The sequence below is a fragment of the Chiloscyllium plagiosum genome, unplaced genomic scaffold, assembly GCF_037043375.1.
Source record: "Chiloscyllium plagiosum isolate Xiang-an unplaced genomic scaffold, Cpla_swu_hap1 HiC_scaffold_6, whole genome shotgun sequence".
NCBI classification, from domain to species: domain Eukaryota; kingdom Metazoa; phylum Chordata; class Chondrichthyes; order Orectolobiformes; family Hemiscylliidae; genus Chiloscyllium; species Chiloscyllium plagiosum.
This window is the reverse complement of record NW_028270144.1, coordinates 97,945,526-97,965,009: the sequence shown is the minus strand read 5'-3', so window position 1 is coordinate 97,965,009 and position 19,484 is coordinate 97,945,526. Positions and strand designations below refer to the sequence as shown.

The 19,484-nt window shown below is 38.2% G+C and overlaps 1 protein-coding gene across 5 annotated transcripts in view; it reads right to left on the bottom strand.

The window, feature by feature from the left end:
• Window positions 1-15,331: 15,331 nt before the first annotated feature.
• LOC122551068 (neurobeachin) overlaps window positions 15,332-19,484 on the bottom strand; it is a 991,558-nt gene continuing 987,405 nt past the window's right edge. For all 5 annotated transcript variants that reach the window (XM_087988254.1, XM_087988250.1, XM_087988251.1 and 2 more), the window contains 2 exons: window positions 17,414-17,565; window positions 15,332-16,872 (listed from right to left, as the gene is read on the bottom strand). In XM_087988254.1, coding sequence (XP_087844380.1) covers window positions 16,782-16,872; window positions 17,414-17,565 — 243 coding nt within the window. In that variant the 3' untranslated portion in view covers window positions 15,332-16,781. The remainder of the gene's footprint in view (window positions 16,873-17,413; window positions 17,566-19,484) is intronic.

Sequence of the window (19,484 nt, the reverse complement as noted above, 5' to 3'; positions counted from 1 at the left end):
AGTCAACCACATAGTCTGGAGTAGAACCCGATAAAGATGACACATTTCCCTCCCTTAAGGCAATGTGTGTCAGATGGCTTTTTACCATAACTGATGATAGTTTCACAGCTACCATCACTATCATTATCTTCCAAATTATACCAATTCTTGCTTAAATTTTACCAACAGCTATGATGAGATTTGAACTAGGGTTCAGGTAATTAGTCTGTCAATCACCTTTGTTTGGTATTGAGGTAAAATTTGAACTCCTGGTTAGTTTCTAAACCAGAAAGTGGTATTGTGCGGGAATGGGTCTGGAGCAGCAGGAGTGGAATCCAGAACTTATAAAGAAAATCTTAAAAATTTGTTGGTGTTATGAGCCACTATCTTTACCCAAGACTTTGTTTCAAATGTTGCTGCTTCAAGTACAGTTGGGAACAGGAGAATTGAGTTCTTCTTACCAAACGGGTACATATCCAATCCTCTTCTCATGACAGACACATGTTCTACTGTCAGTTTTACTGGTTGTTCCATGAAACAAGTCAGACACTCACCCACCTGACCAGAAGTTTCTCACCAGGCTGTTTGCACTTATCGTGCACATAGTTAGAACATAGAACAGGTCCTTCAGCCCATGATGTTGTGCTGACCATTGATCCTCATGTATGCACCCTTAAACTTCTGTGACCATATGCATGTCCAGCAGTCTCTTAAATGGCCCCAATGACCTTGCTTCCACAACTGCTGCTGGCAACGCATTCCATGCTCTCACAGCTCTCTGTGTAAAGAACCCACCTCTGACATCCCCTCTATACTTTCCTCCAACCAGCTTAAAACTATGACCCCTCGTGTTAGCCATTTCTGCCCTGGGAAATAGTCTCTGGCTATCGACTCTATCTATGCCTCTCATTATCTTGTATACCTCAATTAGGTCCCTTCTCCTCCTCCTTTTCTCCAATGAAAAAAGTCCGAGCTCAGTCAACCTCTCTTCATAAGATAAGCCCTCCAGTCCAGGCAGCATCCTGGTAAACCTCCTCTGAACCCTCTCCAAAGCATCCACATCTTCCCTATAATAGGGCGACCAGAACTGGACGCAGTATTCCAAGTGCGGTCTAACCAAAGTTTTATAGAGCTGCAACAAGATCTCATGACTCTTAAACTCAATCCCCTTGTTAATGAAAGCCAAAATACCATATGCTTTCTTAACAACCCTGTCCACTTGGGTGGCTATTTTAAGGGATCTATGTACCTGCACACCAAGATCCCTCTGTTCCTCCACACTGCCAAGAATGCTATCCTTAATCCTGTACTCAGCTTTCAAATTCGACTTTCCAAAATGCATCACCTCGCATTTATCCAGGTTGAACTCTATCTGACACCTCTCAGCCCATCTCTGCATCCTGTCAATGTCCCGCTGCAGCCTACAACAGCCCTCTATACTGTCAACGACACCTCCAACCTTTGTGTCGTCTGCAAACTTGCTGACCCATCCTTCAATCTCCTCATCCAAGTCATTAATAAAAATTACAAACAGTAGAGGCCCAAAGGACAGAGCCCTGTGGAACACCACTCACCACTGACTTCCAGGCAGAATATTTTCCTTCTACTACCACTCGCTGTCTTCTGTTGGCCAGCCAATTCTGTATCCAGACAGCTAAGTTCCCCATATCCCATTCCTCCTGACCTTCTGAATGAGCCTACCATGGGGAACCTTATCAAATGCCTTGCTGAAGTCCATATACATTACACCCACAGCTCGACCCTCATCAACTTTTCTAGTCACATCTTCAAAGAACTCGATAAGTTTTGTGAGGCATGACCTGCCCCTCACAAAGCTGTGTTGACTGCATTTAATCAAGCCATGCTCTTCCAGACGGTCATAAATCCTATCCCTCAGAATACTTTCTAACACCTTGCAGACGACAGACATGAGACTGACTGGTCTGTAATTGCTGGGGATTTCCCTATTTCCTTTCTTGAAGAGAGGAATTACATTTGCCTCTCTCCAGTCCTCAGGTACGACTCCAGTGGAGAGCGAGGATGCAAAGATCTTCTCAAGTGGCGAAGCAATCGCATTTCTCACTTCCCAAAGCAGCCGAGGACAAATCTGGTCCAGGCCTGGCGACTTATCAATCTTAATGTTTGACAAAATTTTCAGCACACCAGCTTCCTCTATCTCTATCCATTCCAGCATGCACACCTGCTCTTCACAGGTTTCATTCACTACAAAGTTTGTTTCTATCGTAAAGACAGAAGCAAAAAACTCATTTAGGGCTTTCCCTACCTCCTCAGACTCCACACACAAGTATCCTATGCTATCCCTGATCGGCCCTACTCTTTCTTTGACCATTCTCTTATTCCTCAAATAAGTGTAAAATGTCTTTGTGTTCTCCCTAATCCGTTCTGCCTTGCCTTTCTCGTGCCCCTCCTGGCTCTCCTCAGACCATTTTTGAGCTCCTTCCTCACCTGCCTGTAATCCTCTAGAGCTGAGCTTGACCCTAGCTTCCTCCACCTTATGTAAGCTACCTTCTTCCTTTTGACGAGAAGCTCCACCACTCTCGTCATCCAAGGTTCCTTTATCTTACCCCTTCTTGCCTGTCTCAGAGGGACATTTTTATTCATCACTCGCAACAACTGTTCCTTAAACAGTCTCCACTTGTCTATAGTGCCTTTACCATGGAACAATTGCTCCCAGTCCATGCTTCCTAACTCATGTCTAATCGCATCATAGTTTCCTCTTCCCCAATTAAATATCCTCCCATTTTGCCTAATCCTCTCCTTCTGCATAGCTATGCAGAATGTGAGGCAGTTGTGGTCACTATCACCAAAATGCTCTCCAACCACAAGATCCGATACCTGCCCCGGCTCATTTCCGAGCACCAAGTCTAGAATGGCCTCTCCCCTCATCGGCCTGTCAACGTACTGAGTTAGGAAACCCTCCTGAACACACCTTACAAAACCAGCTCCATTCAAATCTTCTGCTCAAAGGAGGTTCCAATCAATATTGGGAAAGTTAAAGTCACCCATTACAACAACCCTACTACGTCCACACTTTTCCAAAATCTGCCGACCTATGCTTTCTTCCATCTCCCTGCTGCTATTGGGGGGCCTGTAGTAAACCCCTAACGAGGTGACTGCTCCCTTGCTGTTCCAAATTTCCACCCATACTGACTCGGTAGGCAGATCTTCCTCGACAATGGAAGCTTCTGTAGCTGTGATACCCTCGCTGATTAGTAGTGCTACACCCCCTCCTCTTTCTCCCCCCTCCCTATTCTTTTTAAATGCTCTAAACCCTGGAACATCCAGCAACTATTCCTGCCCCTGAGAAACCCATGTCTTTGTTATGGCTACAACATCATAGCATCAGGTACTGATCCATGCTCTAAGTTAATCACTTTTATTCCTGATACTCCTTGCGTTAAAGCAAACACACTTTAACTGATCCCTTGGTTCCTTCCCAGGAACTGTCAATGCAAAAAAAACATATAAAGACTTTAATAGGAGGGTTCATGAACATATTCCCTCCAATCATATATGCAGATCGATCCCCAAATGAAAATTCATCTGTTGATTTGACTGTTAAGAAGAATGTAGGTGAAAGTGAGGACTGCAAATGCTGGAGATCAGAGTCGAGAGTGGGGTACTGGAAAAGCACAGCAGGTCATGCAGCATCCGAGGACCAGGAGAATCAACATTTCAGGAAAGAGCCCTTCATCAGGAATGAGCTCATAGATGGCGATCATAGATGCTGAATAGATGGTGCTTTTATTTTACCAGGATTCCAGTAGGTGCAAAACAGTAAAGTATTATTTGATATTTGTGACTGAGATTAGTTTACTCCAGGTCATTGCTGAAGGAGTTTTTTAGGATTTGGAGATGCCAATTTTGGACTGGGGTGTACAAAATTAAAAATCACATAACACCAGGTTATAGTCCAACAGGTTTAATTGGAAGCACTAGCTTTCAGAACGCTGCTCCTTCAGTCAACCACCTGTTGGTTCCAAATAAACCTGTAGGACTATAACCTGGTGTTATGGGAGTTTTTTAGGGTAGTGCCTGAGGTCCAACCATCTTCAGGACCCTCCATCCATCCTAACGTCGGCAGTGGGAGTGTTCAATCATTGGCAAACAATGTTCAGTATTAATTACTATTCATAGACACTGAAGCAATGTTCTAATTACAATATCTAGGCTTTGGCTGAAAAATGGCAAGTAATATTTGCAACACACAAATATCAAGCAATAACCATCTCCAACAAGAGACAATTCTAACCATGAGCCTCAACATTCAATGGTGTTGCCATCACTGAATCCCCCTGTAAGAACATCCTGGAGGTTATCTTTAACCAGAAACTGAACTGGACTTGTTATTAAATATCTTTGTATGACACAAGAGTATCAAAGGATATAGTTCAAAGCCAGCAAATTAAATTGTGACACAGTTCAACTATGATATAATTAAAATATGGAACAGGATCAATGGGTCAACTTTTGCTTCTACGTTTACAGTTTAAAGAAGGTCACCTGTGCTGAGTAGCCCTCCAAAAATCACTGTAACACACAAACAAAAATGGGAAATATTGTACAAATTCTGGAATAAAATTTAAAATGTAAATTAGTTAAAATGCTGATAACAGATTATTTCAATTTCTCAAAATAGGATGTGCAAGAAATGGTTTAATAACACAATTTTTAAGAAGATGAGACAGCTGCAGATGGATTAAGGGTACAGAATTTGTGTTGGGAACCAAGCTCAATAGATTCAATTTGCCCAATAGCTAACTGGAGAAAATTGTAACTTATTCAAGTTGGGATATATAGTCTGATTAGTAAAGAAGCAGCAGACAAATCGAGGCCAATCATGGAAACGCAGAGTCTATGGTTCAAATCATGAAGTGATAGTATTTAGATGAAGTGAAAGACAGAGTAATGGATAGATGCTTGGAGGATTCTGAAATATACAAGGATGGGAGGAACGGTCATTGCTGTGGATACAATTGAATATAGGTGTGGAACTGAACAGGGGCCGACCTGATAAAACAGAAGAGGCTTTGGAGAAGGATAGTGTTGTAGCAAGTAGGAACCTGGTTGTAGAGAGTAAATATAGTTGAAAAATGAGTTTGAAATGTGAAGAATATTTTCAAAACTTTTGAAAAACAAGTTTGAAAGTGTAGTGGTAGTCTGCAAGCAAAGAGGGGAGCTTTGTTAGGATGGTTGACGATGATGATGATTTTGAAAGAATGGAAAAAAGAGAAGAGAATAATTTACAATACTGGTCAGGTTGGAGACCAAGAGTGGAAGCTGCACAATTAGCAGATAACTGGAAATTGAAACAAAGCAATGGATTAAAAGAACAAATACTACACTAGCTAAGAACCTACCAAAGAAAGAAAATCCAGTGGGCTCTGCTAGGTTATCAAATATCTTTGTATGACACAAGAGTATCAAAGGATATAGTTCAAAGCCAGCAAATTAAATTGTGACACAGTTCAACTATGATATAATTAAAATGTGGAACAGGATCAATGGTCAACTTTTGCTTCTACGTTTACAGTTTAAATAAGGTCGCCTGTGCTGAGTAGCCCTCCAAAAATCACTGTAACACACAAACAAAAATGGGAAATATTGTACAAATTCTGGAATAAAATTTAAAATGTAAATTAGTTAAAATGCTGATAACAGATTATTTCAATTTCTAAAAATAGGATGTGCAAGAAATGGTTTAATAACACATTATTTAAGAAGGTATTTAAATTCCTGTCAAGTGCTTTTTTCCAAAGATAACTATAAAGCAATATATCAGAAAGAATGGCCCAGCAGTCACAATGTATTATAAAATTAATACAGTTTTGAAGAAACTTCAAAAAATAATGAGTGTCCAATTAAGCATTTGCCACGCTAATATAAAAATAGCAGTGGTGTGCGACTGCAATATCCTTTAGGCAGTTCACAATCCAATCAACACGTTCCTTCTGACATAGTTACCAGGTTAATTTGATCCATTCTCACTGTCATTTTTCCTTTTAACAAGAAAAATTACCTATGAATCTTGAATCCAGCACCAAACCCTTGTTTCAATATTCACATCTTTCTCAGCAAACTCTGGAAATAGACTTGAGACCCCAATACAGTACTCTGGGTATGTGGAGAACTTCACGCTTATCTGGGCAAATAAAATTAAAGAAATACTGAAATCATTTTACAAATACCTTTGCTTATTTCCATATGATATCCTCAAATCTGAGTGAATAACAAAACAATGGAACTCAGCTTGTACATAGTCTCCTGGATTGTGCTTCTATCGTAATCACTCCAAAATGTTCATCTGTTTCTGTGGTCATTTGTTAAGCATTGAATGGCCAAATTTTCTGCATCCAACATTGCAATCAAATATTGCTCTTCTACGGTTAGTATTTGTCAAAAAGAATCCTTTAAAATTATTGTATTTGAATAAAACTGTTACAGAGGTTAATTATAGGTTCGTGTTTCAGTGTAATGAAAAAAATCCAGTTGTCTGATAAAATTGTGGTGAACTAGCCAAACTTATCTTCACTGTTCATTTAATAAAAATAAAATGGAAGGAGGATCAGCAGCCAAACTTAACTTCCATGGATGACTGATTAAAGCTAAATCATGACATCTGCCAACTTTGGAAAAATTCATGTCCCAGATCGTTCTGTCTAGACAAAGATATATGATGCCAATCAACAGGACTGGCAAGACAGGAAATTTCAATAAAAAATTTTAAAATCACATTTCTCCAATTCATACTTACTTCAGGTTGTTCTATTCTATGTTATCTTGTTAATGACAATTGTAAAATAATATTGAACACTATTATTTTAAAACCTGAATATGTAGGTTCATCAGAACTTTGTAAATGATTTTTAAAAATCAGTTTTCCATATTTTTGTTTAAGCACAGTGAAAATTGTGGTTGGGAAATAAAAGTATACAAAAGGAAATAAAAGTTCAATCAGCAAATACAGACAAAACAGATAAGTTAATTATTTGAATTTTGTTATCTCAGGTAAAAAAATGGCACTTGTCTTTCACAATACTGTTAGATGCCTACAAAGATTTGACCAGTTTTAGAATAGGTACGTATTCCTATTCGTTGGCTAATCCAGGATAACACCCTCTTAAGGCAAGAAACAGTGAGACCTGTCAAAAAATCAGTGATACTGGCAGTGTTCAAACTTATCTAAATCAAAAAAACAAAATTAGATTTAAATCATGTAGAAAAATAAACATAAAGAGTGGCAAATAGAAATGGGATTGAGTAAGAGATAAAAGTGATAAATGAGAATTTTTCAGAAATCTGCAAAATTAGTTTTCTTCTGAAGAAGAAAGTTTAATATTTCAAGTCCTGAGAGGATGTTCAAAAGTAATTATCATTTTCATGTCATTAAAACTTATGAATCTTGAATGCACTACCATAATATTTTAGTGCAGAAAGAACAACAATTCAGGCCATTACAAGAAAATAGAAGAAGAAATCAAGAAATATTTTGCTTCTGGCCTTGTTTTGATGGATTAAAAGCAAATTCTAGTCATAGCTGTAAATCAGGAAGTGGGAGCGAGAAAAGAACTTGTCAAAATTACAATCACTCAGAAACTGTATTAGACAAGCTGATTGAATTGTGGTTTGACAGGTTTCTAGGTCTGGATGGACTTCACTTTAGATCCTTAAAACTGGTGATAATGAGATGGAAAATTAACAGAATCTCTGTTAATTTTCCAAAAGTCCCTATATTCAGCAACAATTCCATCAGTCTAGAAAGTAGCTAATCTAACCCTTTGGTTTAAGAAAGAATCATGGCAGAAAATGGGAAACGTCAGGTCTACTCTCTTGAAATCTGTTGCGGAAAAAATGATAGGTTACAGCTTTGCACTTAGAAAATCTCAAGGTAATCGAGAGAGGTCAGCATTGTTTTGTCAAAGGGAAACCATGTTTAACCAATGTATTAGATTTCTCTGAAGGAGTAATGTGTGTTGTTGAAAAAAGACAACCTGAAGATTTACTCTACTTGGATTTCCAGGAGGCATTTGATAAGGTGCCACTTCAAAGGTGAATGTGGGAAGTAAAATCTCATGGTGTAAGGTATAACAGATTAGAATGGACAGAAGATTGTCTGTCTGTCTGGCAGAAAACAGTATTCATAAATGGGTCTTTGTTCAGACTTCAACCTTTTACAGCTTTACTTCAATGACTTGGATGATTGGAGTGAAGGCATGGCAACTACATTTTGTAGATGATACAAAGAGAGGTAGGAAAGTACCTTGTGAAGAAATAAATGGTGTCTGTGTTCAGACTTCAACCTTTTACAGCTTTACTTCAATGACTTGGATGATTGGAGTGAAGGCATGGCAACTACATTTTGTAGATGATACAAAGAGAGGTAGGAAAGTACCTTGTGAAGAAGAAAGGTGGGATTGGCTGATGGATATATTTAGATAGGTTGAATGAGTGGACAAAAATCAGGCAGATGGAATATAATGCAGGAAATGTGAAATTTGATAGGAAGAATGAAAATACAGTGTATCACTTAAATGTGGAATTCTGAGGTGCAGAGTGATGAAAATGTTTCAGTGCATAAGTCACGGAAAGTTAGTATTCTAGTTCAACATGTAAACAAGAAAGCTAATGGGATGTTATCCTTGTTACATGTGGATTTACACCAAAGAAAGGATGGTATGCTTCAGTTATAGAGGGCATTGTGCGAATACTGTCTGTAATTTCGGTCTTCCTGTTTATGGAAGGGTATACTTTGGAGGTAGCTCAGAGGAGTTTTCCTAGACTGATGCCTGGAATGATTGGGTTATCGAATACAGATTGTTTCGACAGCCTAGACTTGTTACTAATGGAGTTTAGAAGAGTGAAGGGTGACTGGATTGAAATATATTTGGTCTCCTGAATATGGAAGTGAGAAGGATATTTCCACTTAAGAATGAGCCCAGAACAAGGAGTCATTGTTTTATAATTGAGGATAGAGATGATGAGAATTTTCTTCTGTCAGATGCTTGTGAAACTTTGAAATTTTTTGTCTCAGAAGGTGATTCAGGTAGGTAGAAGTAGATTCTTTTTGGGCAACAGAATCAAAGGTTATTAAGAATATAGAATTCCAAACACTAACAGATCAGCAATGATCTTATCGAATGACATAGCAGACTCAATGGCCTACTTCTGCTCCTATGGTGTATGTTCATACAATGACTTCAATGGCAGGTCGACAAACAAGGACTGCAATAACATGGCCTTTGGAGGACCAGGTTATTTCTGACAGCAACTTTGGGATTTCCACTTACCTGCATTTAATAGCAATATGCTGACCTCAGAAGTTTATTTGAGAGTTATCTTTTTAAAGAACAGGGACCACTGAGAGCCTTGTCATTATTTTTACCATAATTCACCAAGGCTCCTCCGAGGATGCCTTCCAAACACCAGAACCTCTACTACCTACAAGGACAGGACAGCAGATGCATGGGGACTCCATCACTTGCAATTTTTCCTCCAAGTCAATCACTATCCTGACTTGGAGCTGTAGCGCCGTTCCTTTACAGTTGTTGGGTCAAATTCCTGGAGCTCTTTCCTAACAGCATTGTGGGTCTCCCTACACTCCCATGAATTGCAGCAGTTCAAGAAGGCAGATCATCACCATTTTCTCAACTAATCATGGGTAATAAATGATGGCCCAGCCAGCAATGCCCAAAATATCATGAATGAATTAAGAAAAGATCAGGACCAATCTTTCAAGTTTGGAGTCTTTATTAGAACATTTGAAACCTTAACTTATCTATGGTGTCCACATACACTCCTGTCTGTTTATTTTCATAGCATTTTTTCTTTGTGTCAGATTGCCTGCACTTGCAGCTTTTGCCTTCTTACTCATACTTAATTGAGAAATTGGTTTTGAAGAGTTGGCCACTCCAGTGTCCAGTTAAAATAAAAGATTATTGCAACATCTTACAAACCAATGATACTTCAAACATTAACTGAACACTCATGCCATGAGGTTCGATAGTTGCTACCTTGAATTACAGGTGGGTTGTAAAACATATCCGATTAGCCACCATCATGGAAGCAAACCAAGCAGGATACATAATGAACAAAAAAATTGCTGGAAAAAACTCAGCAGGTTTGGCAGTATTTGTGTAGAGAAAGCAAGTAAATATTTTGGGTCCAGTCAACCTTCTTCACACTCTGTTTTTGTTTATGCTTCTGATTCCCAGGGTATGCTATGGATGGTTAATCTGCTGGTTAGACTTAAACCTTAAGCTAAAAGGTCTGGAACATACAAAAAGCATTGAAATAATGCAACTGTAACATAATTTGTCATGCAAATAGTTCATTTCCAAATTTTGAATAATTTGCTAGCTAGTCAAAGTTATGATTTGGAGGTTCCGGTGTTGGACTGGGGTGTACAAAGTTAAAAATCGCACAACACCAGGTTATAGTCCAACAGGTTTAATTGGAAGCACTAGCTTTCGGAGCGACGCTCCTTCATCAGGTGGTTGTGGAGGAAACAATTGTAAGGCACAGAATTTATAGCAAAAATTTACAGTGTGATATAACTGAAATTATACATTGAAAAATACCTTGATTGTCTATTGAGTCTTTCATCTGTTCGAATAACATGATAGTTTCTCTTCTTTCATATGTAAATCACAAAACTTATTTTTAAAAGTTACGTTCTCAGGTTAGCTGTAACAATTGGTGTTAGCTAGACAATATGTTGAAGGTGTTAGCCCCCTGTCCAGCTTTCTTGCAGATCAGAAAAGCAGTATATGAATATATATATTAATGTAATATGAAGGCTGATGATAAAAAATGTCCAAATCAATCTTCTTCATGAATAACTAAATCAGATAAATGATCAATCTCACTCTCCCAAAAATATTGCTGACAAACATCTTCTTGAATATTCTTCCAATAACATTCATTTTCAGATGTAATGCGAACAAATAGATTGTAAAACTCTTAACTTCCCTTGTTTATAACTTAAAAGTAATATAAATTACTGCATCTGAAGCCAAGGTCTCCTTTGATATAGACATCTTGAATTAATAAAAACTTAACGAGCACCACCAGTTTTTCAAAACTTATTTTGCAAAGAATCCCCTTAATATAAGCTCTAACATCTTACATTGATGAGCAGAAATTAAGTTGCCTCTTGAGCCTGGCACAGTCAATTAGTATCAGTCCAGGAGGATTACAAACGTAATGTGCATTATGTGATGACGTGGCTGCTCCCAACTGAGGCAGTGAGTACTATAATTGGTCACAATAGCTCTGGATTGGGAAGAGAAAATCAGCTATGGTTATCATAAGAATAGATGGGTCAAGGAAGGTTTGAGGCTGAACCCATGAAGATTGTTAATGTATATTGATTAAATTGCCTAAAACTAAACAGTTTAAACTAAAATGCTGAAATAACCTGTGCTACGTATAGTTACTGTAATCCTATAAAATATTTTTCAAAGAATTTGGTAAGAATGTTTTAGTGAGATAAGATTGACCGGACTTATCTCAATCACAGTCGTGCTGGACAATGTCTGTCTCTTAAAGATATTAGTCAGTTCAGATAAATCCCACCTGGATAATCAACGTGGTCCTTTTTAGTTTTAAAAACATAACAAGCTAACAATAACCAATTAAACTTACCTTTCCTCATGTGTTATGCTGCAAAAACATTACAATTTCAGGTTCCAGGTGCAAACCCTTGCCCCAAGCCTTGCATAGGTACAGACAATTCTGAGATGTCAGTAATAGAGTAAATCTCAAAGAAGAAAATAGAAAAGAATCATAGAATTCCTATAGTGTGGGAGAAGGTCATTTGCTCAATCAAGTCCACACCGACCCTTTGAACAGCATCCCAGCCCCACCTACCCACCACCAAATCTCCACCCCTCCCCCCGTCCCCCGCCAACCCCGTACCCTATCACTGTAACCCTGCATTTCCTGTGGCTAACCCACCTAGTCTGCACATCCCTGGACATGATGAGGCAATTTTAAAATGTCCAATCCGCCTAACCTGCACATCTTTGGATTGTGGGAGGAAACCGGAGCACCCAGAGGAAACCCACACAGACACAGGGAGAATGTGCAAGCTCCACTCACACATTCGCCCGAGGCTGGAATCAAAACTGAGTCCCTGGTTCTGTGAGCAATACTAATCACTGAGCCACCAGGGTAATATTGTATTCTTAAAAGTATGGCTCAAGGATTGTGATTAATTTTGTGCTTTGCTTGACTGTCTCAGTGAAGGATTTGGTCACCACGAACAAGGTGGCAGGAGTGAATTCATTATGAATCTGGTCCCAGCAGCAGGACCGCTATTTTGATGAATTCTTTTGATTGGTTCCAACTCACTGCAAGGCCAGAGTTTGCAAGTAAACATCAGAGGTTAAAAAAGACTTCTTGTTACAGAAATGAAAGAGCTGGTGTAATTATTGTAGAAGGGTGTAAGGATCTGGAAGGATTAACGATGAGGAGTGCAATAAGCACCGCTCAATATGATGATGTCACATGGACCTCACCTTTGGATCTTGAAGGAATAAGGTGTACCATTAATATGTCAATTAGTCGCAGTAACAATGTCCATCATACAAATGTAACTTGCACATAAGTTGCTATCTTGCAGTAAACTACACCTTGTCTTCTCATTTATACTACTCGATATTTCTCTCATACCACACTAAACAGGTTCTGTAGATCCTGACCAAAAAAGAGATTTGCTGCCAAAATCCTATCAGCTGGGTTGTTTTTAGATACAGGAAGAAACAGTTGGACAGACCAAAGAATTAGTAAAGATCAGACTAGGAGGATGAATAGCTGCTCATGGAGACCATCAGTGGCTGACAATGGGTTGTTTGTGGTAACAGCTCATATGATGACAAGGTCTGGTCTGTTGGAGTTAGGGTAAAGACATGGGAGAAGGTGCTCAAGCTTATATTGGATTAGATTAGCTTGGATTCCCTACAATATGGAAACAGGCCCTTCGGCTCAACAAGTCCATCCGACCCTCCGAAACGTCACCCATCCAGACCAATTCCCCTACATTTACTACCTAACACTATGGATAATTTGGCATGGCCAATTCACCTGACCAGCACATCTTTGGATTGTGGGAGGAAACTGATGCACCTGGAGGAAACCTATGCAGACAAGGGGAGAATGTGCAAACTCCACACAGACAGTCACCCAAGGTAGGAATTGAGTGCGGGTTCCTGGCGCTGAGGCAACAGTGCTAACCGCTGAGCCAGCATGCCGCCCTTTCTAAAATTGTTGACACAAAAGCAGAAATTACTGGAAAATCTCAATAGGTCTGGCAGCATTTGTGGAGAGAAATCAAAGTTAACATTTTTGGTCCAGAGACCCTTTTTTCAGAACTGATGATAATGAGGAAAAAGTTGTTTTTTGTGCAGAAGATAGGGTGGGGGGAGGAGTTAAGGAATACATGTTAGGTGGAGATAGGGCCTTCAAAGAGAGAGAAGTTGGACAAACAAAGGAGCGGATAACAGTTCACATAGAAGAATGAATGGCTACTAATGGGGACTAGCAGTGGCTAACAATGGGTGGTTGTAATATCATACCATGTGATAACAAGGCCTGGTATGCGGGGTTTGTATAAGGACATGGGAGAAGGTGCCTCAAGCCCTAATATTGTTGAACTCTATACTGAGCTCAGAAGGCTGTAGAGTTTCCAACTGGAAAATGCTGTTCTTCCAGCTTGTGCTGAGCTTTGCTGGAGCACTATAGCAAGCCTGAGACAGAGATGTTGGCCAGGGATAAAGGTGGTGCATTGAAGTGGCAGGAAATCGGAAGCTTAGGGTCTTTTTTGTGATCAGAATGCAGGTGTTCTGAAAAGCAGTCATCTAGTCTGCACTTCATATCTAAAAGAGATCACATTAGGGAGACGTATATATACCAACATTTCCTAGCTACAAATCAATTCTGAAGAAGGGTAACGAGATCCAAAACATTAACTCTGCTTTCTCTCCACAGTTGCTGCTGTACCTGCTGAGTTTTTCTAGCAATTTCTATTTTTGTTTCTGATTTCCAGTATCTGCAGTTATTTGTTTTTTTTTTGTTCACTGAGGTGATCCTTTTGTTTGCCAAGATTTTCTGTTTTCAATCTATCTTCTCCAGGTTTTATTTTACTTCTTCTCAGGAGGCAAAGACAATTGATACACCAACGATAAAGCTTCTTAGCTTCTGGTTAAAGGCTAAAGCTCATAGTAACATATTTCATCCTGATGCTGTCGATAAATTACTACCCACATGGTTTGAACAAAGCAGCATTATAAACTTACAGTGTGGTTGAGTACTTGCTTTTAAAGAAGTATTTTTTAAAAAATTCACTTATATGGACATTGATGGCTGGGCCAGCATTTATTGCCAATTCTTAGTTGCCCTTGGATAAAATGGAGTGTCTTTTTAGGCTATTGCAGTTACAATCGGCCATATTTCTATGAGTCTGCAGTATGTAGACCAATTAAGGATGGCAGTTTCCTTCTTTAAGGTCTTCTGTGAACCGGATGGGCTTACAACAATCAACAATTCCTGAATTTTAAAATTGAATTCAAATTGCACTATATGCCATGGTGGTATGGAAAACATGTATCCCTAGAACATTCCCTGGGGTATCTGGATTATTATCTAATGATAATACTTAAAGGCGAATGCCTCCCCAGGTACTGCAATTCCTTCCATAATCATTGGTTTTAAAACATAACTTTATCTATTTCAATCTAGAATCAGGAATGGTAACATAAATCGAAGGCAGGATGATATGTTCCTTGGGTAGAACATGTCTGATGATGTTCCAATACATCTGCTGCCTGAGCCATCTAAAGATCATGAGTTTGGAAGATTTTGTCTAAGGTGCTCTAGTGAATGTTGCAGTACATCTTGTGTATAGTACACACTGCTGCCAATGTGCATCAGCATTGAAAGTTGTGGATATTTAAAGCAGTAGAATGGGTGCTAATGAAGTGGGCTGCTTTCTACTGGATAGTGTAGAGCTTTCAGAGTATTGCTAGAGCTGCTCTTATTCAGGCAAATGTTTAGAAAATTCAAGAGAAAAAGGTTTTCCATTCCATTAAATGCTCTGCTGAGTTTCTCAGTGAAATCTGTACTACTTTTTGTGGGTTGCTGCAATTCAAACTTAATTACCAAAACTGATCACCTAGAACTCCATTTGGATTTGGAGTGTTTTTACTTTACTGCCAAGCAAAAACAATGACAAGCAATTATAGAAAGGCATTTTCAATTAAATGAAAACATATTCTCTTTTCTTTAGATTGACAAGATTAACATAAGCTCCACAGGATACTATATTGACAAAAGAATGAACAATTTATTTCTCTGCATATTTTATTTTTTTCAATTTTAGTTTTGAATTGACACACATCTGGCATATTTTACATCTTTGCCAAAAAACAGCGTTACAATAGCTCAAGGATTTTGTATATCCAAAATATTTCACTGTGATTTCCAGATGAAATGAAGTTGTTTTCCAGATGCTTATTCCCCCCTCCCAGTTCTAGACTAAAAACTCATAATATTGCTCACATATGTGATGTACAATTTAATTACGCAGTCAGACTTTCTTCATGGTTTTAATTGTTTAAATACAAACAACAAGTAAAGAACTCAGTGCTAAAATTTACTATTACAGTGTGGATGGCAAATCAATAATCGCAGCAATAAATAATATTTCTGATGCAAAATGCCAATACAAAGAATCCAATAATTATTTAATTAAATAAACTGCAAGTGAGTGTAATTCCAAGAAAACTACATTCCTGTTTACATGCCTTTTAGCCCTACCAACACAGTATGTACATCTATGACTTTTGACAGTACAGTCACCAAATATACAAAGAAGAAAACATGAAGTGATTTTTTTTACCCCGTGTATGCATTTGATTTGATTAATATGCCAGAAATATTAAGTGATTTTTGCTACAGTAAAAAAATGCAATGTACTCCTAATCTCGTGCCTACTAGGAAAGCTGAAAATGCAGTTTATAAGCTGGAGAAGCCGAGATCTTGTAATATTCACCTCATTAATATAACTTTTACAGTGTACAGAAACCAAACTGTGTTTGTAAAATAATAACACAAAATCGAATGCGGTTCTCATTGCCACACTGTAAAATTAGATAGTCAAGTCAACTTCGTCCTCAATTCTACAAATGTTTGTTATTTTCCACTGAGTTCCACCAGTATATTTTTTGGAAAACTTATTTTAAGGAACACGAGATATATAGACCACATGATGGAACTTCAAAGCAGTTAAGAAACATATTCAGGATTTTCAGTATCTATCAAAGGTGATGAGTTAAAGTAGAATTTATGAAAAGTATTATTTGATAGATTGGGTACAGACTGTAAATGAAGAATGCATTTTTTAAAACGCTGGCCTCTTAGCTTGCAGTATTATGAATAATAACTGGATACATTCTTCACAACTGATTTGACACATTATCAATAGAATTACTTGGAAGCATTAATTAATTAACATTCTGATTCATTTAGTTTACATTAGTGAATCATAAACTTATATGGCATCTGTTTGTTGTAGCTGGTGCTCGGTGATAGAAAAAAAATGGCCATCGTGATTGCTTTTACACATAAAGAATACAATGTACAACTATTGCTAGATGTAATGGAATGTATAACAGACGTCAATGCAGAGGGCATCATGTTCCACCACTTATGCCTGGGCATTCACTACAGCACTTGTGCTCTCAGCTGGAACTGGCAATCACATTTCTGCTTCCCCTAAAATTGGCTTAGTATCTGTTCTGATGTTCATAATGCCATCGGTTGAAATCTATGTTAAAAGCTACAATACTGCCCGAAGCCATGCCTGTTATCAGTGTCCTGTAACAGATATAAAATAATGTTACATTTAATATTTGATCTCAGAACATTACTTTGCATAATGTGGTAAAGTATAAAAATAATCAAATAATATGGAAACTTCAATACAATTTCCTAGATGAACTATGCTTTTGAATCAAATATGCAGCATAATCAGACTTAATTTTTATTTCAGCAAATTAACCTTAAATGCTAGACTCTCATGGTGTTCCTCTTAATTCTGTTCACTGTTATTACTTTCTAACCAGTGGATGCCACTATACTATATACCTTATTTCATTGTCTTTTATATTCTCCAGTTATCACTCCTCAATCTCCTTTAATAAAAGATAATTCAAACTTTTCAAATTTCATTACATAACTCTAAGTCTCTTTGGTGACACGTTAGTGAATCTATGCTGCATTTTATCCATTTTATTATATCCTGGCTTTACTGGGGTATCAAAACTTTTGTATAATATTCAATATTTTATTTGAAATAATAATGATATATGAATGGAAGTTATGTTATGTTACATCCCAATTTAGTAGTTTCCGTTACCTTTGATCATGTGACAGGTCCATAGCCCTGATGCCAGCATCGCAACCAGGATAAATATATAGTTGTTTGAAGTCACAGGCTTGCCACACTTCAACTACACCATTATCTCCGCCTGTTACCAGGTTTTGTCCATCACTGCTGAGAAGTAAAGCCTTGAGGGAATACATATCAATATTCAGTAACTTAGAAGATTTCTTTTTAAATATCTTTTAATTATACTAATAAATTGGATTAGACACCAAGGGGAGAAATTGGAGTTACATATAAAATGAGAGGCACAATTGCAACGTGACCCTAAACATTATGTGTAATTTTGAGTGTGTTTCAAATGTATGTCACCTGAGTATCTAATTTTTTTTATTAGTTCATGGAATGAGGGTGGTGTCTGGACCAGCATTTATTGTCCATCCATTGTTGACCTTGAACTGAGTAGCTTGCTGGGATATTTCAGAGGGTAGTTAAGAGATAGGAATATTTCTGAGTGCCTGAGGTCACTTGTCGGACGGATCAGCTAAGGACAAAAGATTTCTTTCCCCAAGTTCCCATTAGCAAATCAGATGGAATTTTATAAAAATCAACAAGGTCACCATCAGACTAACCTCTAATTCCATTTTTTTTAAAAACTGAATTTAATTTTCATCATCCTCCATGGTGGGAGTTGAACATCTGTCTCCTAAACATAAGGAATTCTGGATTATAGTGTAGTGACACTACCACTGCACAATGACTTCCTTGCATCATTAGAAAGTTAGAAATTGGTGTTGTTGGCTTGCAGATGTGTCTGGCATTGAGGAGAATAATTGGGAGGAACTGTAACGTGGAACTGAAGTGGAAGCCTGTCCTCGCTATATGGGAAACTGAAAAAAGTTGTACTTCCTATTTGGTGGCTTCAAGCAATTCCTTTTAGGACCAATTAGACCTACTGCACAAGCAGATAGATCACATTAGGTTTTGCTTATTTTCTGAATGGCACCCGAACATGTGGCAAGGCAAAACAGAATCACTGAACGCTAAATCCAAAACATCTAGACTTGGTAGTGAGTGATTGTTAAAAGGAAAGAGGTGGCCCTAGTAGACTGGGCAAAAAACATTGAAGGGCAGAACAGTGGCAAATGCTGGAGGAGATGCTAAATGCCTGTCAATTAAAAACTGTGTTCCTGAGAGGAAGAGGAACTGTAAAAGTGTCAAAAATCATCCTTGGCTTAACAGGAAGTCCAGGATAACAAAGACAAAAACCAGGGCATGTCTACCTTACTGCAAAAGATATCAGCAATTTGGAGGGGAACTTTAAAGGTCAGCAAAGGGCTACTAAAAACAAAATAAAAAGAGCTAATATGAACTAAGAAAGGAAATTAGCAGAAAACATAAGCATAGCTACCAAAAGTTACTCTAAGTTTATAAAAAGGATGACAATACCGAACGTAAATGTAGGCCCTTGAGATGATGAAATGGCAAAGTGTTAATGGGAACCTCAGACATGGCAGAGGTACTAAACCAACATTTTGCCTGTTTTCACAGTGCAAGATTATTTCTTCCCAAAAACTACACCCACTACAGAGCAACTTGACAAAATTACTTTAACTAGAGAGAAGAAACTAAGCAAACTGATGGAGTCAAAGGCAGATAAACCCTTGGGGCCTGATGGTCTGCACCCTAGAGTATTAAAAAGCAGTGGCAGCAGAGACAGTGGATGAATTATGATATTCAACAATTCCCTGGATTCTGGAAAGGTACCACTTGAGTAGAAACACTCTAATATGACACCTTTATTCAAAAAAAGGAGATAGGCAAAAAGTGGGAAACTGTAGACCAGTCAGCTTGACATCTAGAGTGGGGAAATTGCTGGAGTCAATCAGAATGGTGGGGATATCTAAATACTTGGAAAAACAAAGTTCAATTCACCAGTATTAGCACAGTTTCATGAAGGACAAGTCATTCTTAACAAACTTGCTGAAGTTCTTTGAGGTTATAACCAGCAAGATGGATAATGAGGATTCAGTGGATGTGGTATATCTAGATTTCCAGACTGCATTTAACAGATGCTGCATGAAAGACTGATCCGAGAGGTTAG